We start from the raw sequence: 6,477 nt of genomic DNA on the forward strand, positions 1-6,477 counted from the left end.
GCTATTGATATTCACCAGGCAGAAGCATGGGCTTTATTGGAGGCTATGGAAATGGCGACTTCTAATGGTTTTTCTGTTGTTGTGTTTGAAGCTGATAATGTGAACATCAGTTCTTATGTTAACAATCAGTCTTCCCTTCCTCCCTGGCAGAGTATGCCTTTGCTCAAGAAATGTGTTCATATATGTAATATTAATGTTGTGTGGTCTTGTGTGTTTGTCTATAGGGATTGTAATAAGGTTGTTGATGTTCTAGCTAAGGCCGCTAGAAAACATCATCTTTGTGGGGAATGGTGGTCTAACCCACCTGCTGTGTTAATTCCTTACTTGCAAAATGACGTAACAAACTCTTCTGTGTAATATATTTGTTCCTTTGTTCAAAAAAAACAACAACTCAGGTTAGAAAGCGTAGATAAATGTCGCAAAATTGTTTTCTTACGGTACGGTGCATGGTCAGCACGCATCTATGACCAGTTCGATAAGAGTGAGAAGAAGTCGGCCCATAACCAATACCGTTCTAGATCTATCTTCTACAAAAATCGCTCTCATCCGTTCCTTTATGCGTTTCAGTCCGGCGCCTTTTCCTGGTTGCTGTCAAGTGTTCCTTCTGTAATCACTTCTTCAAAAGGTAATTTCATTCATATTTTTTTCTCTCGATGTATATTTTTCAATTCGTTATCCCATTATTCTCTTTAAATCAAAGAAATAGGAAAAATTAGGGTTTTGAAGTTCATATTTGTTTTGGGAAGAAGAAGCCCTAAATTAATTAAGTACTCAAAACAATTTAAAATCATGTTACTGAAATATACTTTGCATATTAGATAGTTATGATTGAAGTTATTTGCGGTAGCTTAGTTAGTAATGCGAAACATTTTATGTTGTTGCAGGCCTTTTAGGTGATTCTATAAGGAAGATCAACTGTTTTAGGTTGCCAAATATTCTAAGGTTTACCTTCGAACTCTGATGCGGTTAAGTTTATATGTATTTGTTTGCTTGTTAGGATTTGTAACTTAGACAACAGTGTGCATACAAACTCAACCACAAAAGGACCCTGCTGATCTAGTTGCTCCGCTATAAGGCTACTTGGAATTGACTGAGTGCATTCTTTTCTGGTGACATATTCTCTTAACATGTGGATTACCCTCATTGAAAATTTATAAGTTCAAACTTGTACCCCAATTTCATTTCTATTGAGTAAATAAAAAAGGTTTTTCAAATCACAAGCAAATTGGATTAGTCAAGTTGATGTGTATACCACAATCACTGGAAAACTGACGCAAGTCATTTCTAAAGTCCGCACAAATCTACAAAGACATTAACCTATATGAATGGATGAAGCTTATAGACTAGATATATGGTGATATCACACGTACAGACACCTGGATGTAACTATTCTAGGATTTCATGGTTACATGATTAAATTTATTAATTGAGGTTTGCTTGAATGGTTAGGGTTCATCCATAGACTCATGTGGCAGGATTTTTAACCTCGTCAAATACTTGATTCCTTGCTAGTTTTATTATGTGGTATGTGCATCACTTTAAAAGGAAAAGTATCATCAAATAGGCTAAGTCTTTATCAGGCAGCAGACCTTGGGGTATTGCCTTTTAACTGTAGATCGATACCTGACTGCTCTAATACTCGGCCTCTTAGAGTGCACTTGTAAGGATGGAGAGCAACAAACTAAAGATATAGAGTTTACGGCTGAGCCTGGGATAGAATACGATCTTATCATGTAGATTACCTTGAAATTTGGTGTTTGGTTTTTTTCTAATGCATATTCATCGATATGTTGTTTTATTGTAGAATGACACAGATAATTGAGAAAGACTGGATGGACGAAACTGATATATTCAGTAAAGTTTATCGGGATGGGGTTAAGTATTTTATACAGTTTGCAACAACAGATGGTTCTTCAAACAAAACGTGTGCTTGCCCATGTGCTCGTTGCCGAAATAAGAAAAATCTCAGGATTGCCGTAGTTAGACAACATTTGCTTGAGAAGGGTATCGACAAATCTTATCGTATATGGGCTCTTCATGGTGAGAAGTCCACGAGTGATAGTAGTGATTATTCAGGGGAAGATCCATCGCAAGAAGAAAACCACTATGAACAAAACACAGAGGATGCAGGGCCTGGCATGGAGAGCTTCATTGATGCTGCAATTGTAGTGCGTGAAGGGGGGGCAGATGGTGCTGTTCATAAAGATGATACCAATCAGACGCGAACAACTTATGAAGAACCATTTGAAGTGCGTGAAGGGGGATCAGATGGTGATGTTCATATAGATGATACCAATCAGATGCGAACGACTTATGAAGAACCGTTTGTTCCTGATAGGTATAAGCAATTAGCCAGTGAGGAACCTTTACCCTACAAAATAATCGTCTTGGATAAATTGCTATTTGCCTTGTCTAACAATTCCGATTTTTATTGTACAGAATGGAAACAGATCAAAATAGTACTGGTTCGTCAGAAATTCCAGCCTCTCCGATATTGCAGATTAATGCAAGAATTAGTAGAAACCCAAAAGTTTTCATCACTGTTGATGTTGCTGGACGACCTGTGGGGGAACATGCAGAGAAACTATCCACTCGTATAGGAGAACTTGTTCGACATCATTGTCCAATAAATTATACAGATTGGAGGCTCGTCCCGGAAACATTCAAGGATGATGTTTGGAATGCCTTGCTGGTTTGTACCTTTTCCTTTTTAATAATTTTTTTTTTTGAATATACGAAAGTAAAGAAGCAGTTTCTGTATAAAAGTACTTTACGAAAAATATTGTCTTTTAACAACTAATCCCCTTTGTGTTAGATGGAATATGAGTTCAATGCTCCTTCCCAGTATGTCCGCCCCTACCTCGAGAAAAGCTTCCCGGCAAAGTACAGAAGATACAAATATGACTTACGTAAACAGTATATAAAAGACGCAACTAACCAGGAAGAGGTTGTAGCAAAGTGTCCAATTGGTTTTAAGCTTGATGTTTGGAAAGCTTTTGTCGCAAATGAATTTGAAGAAGTTGCTAAGGAGAAACGTGCAAAGAATGTAGAGAACATTAAGAAAAGCACGATTCGCCATACTCTTGGGAGGCGTTCCTATGTGAACAAATGTTATATCCTTGTACGTGCTTAAGATCACATTATTTTGATTTGAAGTTAAGAACCTATATGTGTGATGTTATCTTACAACCAGATAAAAAATGCATGCACAGGAAAAAGAGGAAGGAATAGTTCTTGATGGGCGCCCAGATGTTTGGATGAAGGGCCATGAAAAGAGTGATGGGACTGTCCATCCTTCCGCACTTGAAAAATATGTGAGTGTTAATTAAATGACCGTTGGACTCTTAGTTTATTCTTTCAGCTAATGTTACCTATGCATCTACTGTAGGAACAAGTTAAGGCTGCTAATGAAAAGAGGAAACGCTTGAATGGAGGAGGATCTGGCAAGCAGCTGAGTTTTGATTCAGATGCAGTAGCCGAGGTCTTTGGGCCAGATGGCAGTAGAGCACATTTACGTGCTTATTCCTCCTGTGTGTCTAAGAAGCGTGCTGTACAAGCATGCCTAGCAACCTCTATCATGGAAAGTGAAGCTAGCAAATGCGACGCTCCTATTGCTGCCATGGTTGCCAACCTTTCAAGTCGTGTAGAAGGATTGGTTAAGGTGTGCCTGCAGTTTTTGTTATTACCTTCAGACATAACCTCTCATGAGCTTAGATTGAATGTTCCACTTATTGTGTGACAGATTGTAGCTGAAATTTTAAGCCGTCCCCCTACTGCCCAAGAAAATACTCCTACCTTTGACGCAGAGGTGACTGCACAAGAAGCTACTCCAACCATTGATGCAGAGGTGCGTGACAATGTTAATCGTAGTTATAGAGGTGTCGGAAAACAAAATGTCAATCTGTTGAATAGGGAAGGCAAGACAGTTGCAACCGGGTACACAGTGATTGGAAAGGAAGGTGAAATGTGCAACGGGAGAAGGGTACAACCTGGTGAGAAAAAGGTAATGATTGAGACTGTTGTCGATGTATCTGCTCCAGTACCAGATCCTCCTCAAGGAGATCATCATTATACTTTAGCAGGTTTTGTTGAAGGTGGATGGGTGATATGGTTTGGGTCGCGGTTGCAGCCAAGATAAGTTGAATGTATTTGGTTTCATACAATTTGTTGCTAAGCTTAGTCTCCATACTTGGGAAATATGGAGCGTTGCTGAGTTTAGTCTCCATACTTGGGAAATATGGAGCTTATTAGAGTATGTAATTAGATATATTCCATGTTCAGTTGTAGTTTCATCTTTAGCTAACAGCTATGCACTGTGTTCTTGTTTGAAATACCTTGGATCTGCGTGTTCTTTTAGTCAGTTTCTTGGACAAGCTTACGTGTTGTTTTTTTGTTTTTTTTACTCCGAAAAACTTTAATTATATTGATAAAAATAACCCGAGTTGAAATCGGAAAAGGTTACAGGACTTGTTACATGATTTCCTGCAGTTTTTAGTAGTTCAAACAGACAACAAACAACAGAAACAAACCAGGCACTGAACAGTCAGAGATTTCATCATTGGTCTTCTGTAATGATTTGTTGGTGTCCTTGAAGTAAACGTTGTTGCTGGCGTCTTTGGTAAAAAGCTTGTTGCTTGTTCACCAAACTGATTGTAAAAACAGTTGATATAAAGATCCCCGAGTCAATGCACTAAGAAAGAAACTAATACTCATCTAATATCCTAGATCAAAGAAGAAATAAGAAAAAAAAAATTGGGTTTAATTTGAATAACTCAGAGTCAGAACCGAAACTTAAGAAATAAGTTGTAATCAGGTCACAGAAGAAGAAGAAGAAGAAGTGATTAAAGATGAGTTGAAGTTGTCTTGCTCAGATCTGCTCCGGAAGGAGCAGACCTGAGCAAGAATTTTTTTTTTAGACGGAGAGATTTGTCATTGAGAGTTTTTAGAAGAGAGAGATTTTTTTTAATTTTTTTTACAAAGAATCTTGGACTAACTTACTGACTTTAGCGTGAGAGTTAATCATTCATATGACCCTAAAATTATGGGTCTTACTCTTGGTTCCAGGTTCATAAAAATGAATATGCAAATTACCCTCATAACCCTAGCCTATTTTACAAATAAATCTGATATAATTAAACCAAAATAATATCTTATAATTATGTGTTTAGTTCCCATGTCGCCATGGTCAAATAATGACTTTAGACCATAAGTTTAAGTAATACTACATATAAAATTCTCTCCAACATGTTGGCTAACAGACTTAAAACACATTTATAAAGAATGATATCACCATATCAGTCTGCATATATTCCCTCGAAACAAATATACACGATATAGTGATATCACATGGAGCAATTCCTTAAAAAGATGAAAAATAAGAATGGGGGACTTGGAGTTAAAATTGGCATGTCGAAAGCTTTGACAAAGTCAGTTGGGATTTTTTAAATCATATTTTTTTGGTTTCGGTAGGGATTGTTGTAGTTTAATGACGGGTTTTGTAGAAGTGGTAAAAAGGATTCGCTCAAGACATGTGAAGATCGATTTTAAACTTATTTTTTAATACTAAAATTAAAAAAACCTCAATTGAAAGTGATATCAAGATTTTGACAACAACAAAGACTATAGATTCCACTACTACTAATGAATGATACTATAAAGATTCCAAAAATCTAGCCACCTTTTAAGTCCTTTTAAATCTCATTTCACTAATAATCAGACAGACTCTCAAATATTGTTTGTACCCGTTAAGCATAAATTTTCAATTGATTGAACAAAGTATAACCTATTAAGTTGAATGACAAATAATTAGGAAATTAAATCATGCAATTGAATTAAAAATCTGCAGAAACAATGATTAAGCGAATAAGTATTAAAGCTATAGGAAATAAAATAATTACCCGTCAAGGTCAATGAGCTGTAAAATCTATATGCTTACTCTCTGGGATATATTTTACTCTCTGGTTAAATCTCAATTCACTAATATCAGACAGACTATGTATACTTAATGGGCTCTCTTCTATTTCCTTGGTTACGTGAAAATTAGCTCATTATGGTAAACAACCTCGCAAAATATTTATTCACGGTTAAAAAATGTTAGCAAAGATTTAAATGAGAGAAAATAATGAAAACAACGAGTTTGCAACGTTTTATAGGTGTTACAGACTCATCGTTACAACTTAAATGTCGCAGTCTGAAAATAAATCTTGCAAGTAAAACTGTTATAATCACTATTGGAAAACGACTGTTCTTAGCAGTGTTTTCTTGATGTTCTTCAGCAGTGGCAGAAAACTTTCTATGCAACTCTTTATTTCTTCGTAACTAGCTCTCAACTCTTCCCCAAACTCTCTGTGTAATCCTTTGTGACTCTAACAACCTATTTATACACCACACGACCTCAAAATATCTCGAGTAAATGCAAAGATCTCCTCTTTACTCCTTCTGCCATATCACAGGGATATTTTCTTTTTGTTCTCTTCT

At 36.5% G+C, this 6,477-nt stretch overlaps 1 protein-coding gene across 1 annotated transcript; it reads left to right on the forward strand.

Moving 5' to 3' along the window:
• Positions 1 to 466: 466 nt before the first annotated feature.
• LOC113290088 lies at positions 467 to 4,360 on the forward strand. Its single transcript, XM_026539615.1, has 8 exons — positions 467 to 625; positions 885 to 942; positions 1,805 to 2,338; positions 2,440 to 2,692; positions 2,816 to 3,121; positions 3,213 to 3,314; positions 3,389 to 3,661; positions 3,743 to 4,360. Exons 3-8 carry the CDS (start codon positions 1,806 to 1,808, stop codon positions 4,136 to 4,138), a joined length of 1,863 nt encoding a protein of 620 aa, XP_026395400.1. The 5' UTR covers positions 467 to 625; positions 885 to 942; position 1,805; the 3' UTR covers positions 4,139 to 4,360.
• The last annotated feature ends 2,117 nt before the right edge of the window (positions 4,361 to 6,477 follow it).

This window comes from Papaver somniferum, chromosome 6 (assembly GCF_003573695.1).
Source record: "Papaver somniferum cultivar HN1 chromosome 6, ASM357369v1, whole genome shotgun sequence".
NCBI lineage: Eukaryota > Viridiplantae > Streptophyta > Magnoliopsida > Ranunculales > Papaveraceae > Papaver > Papaver somniferum.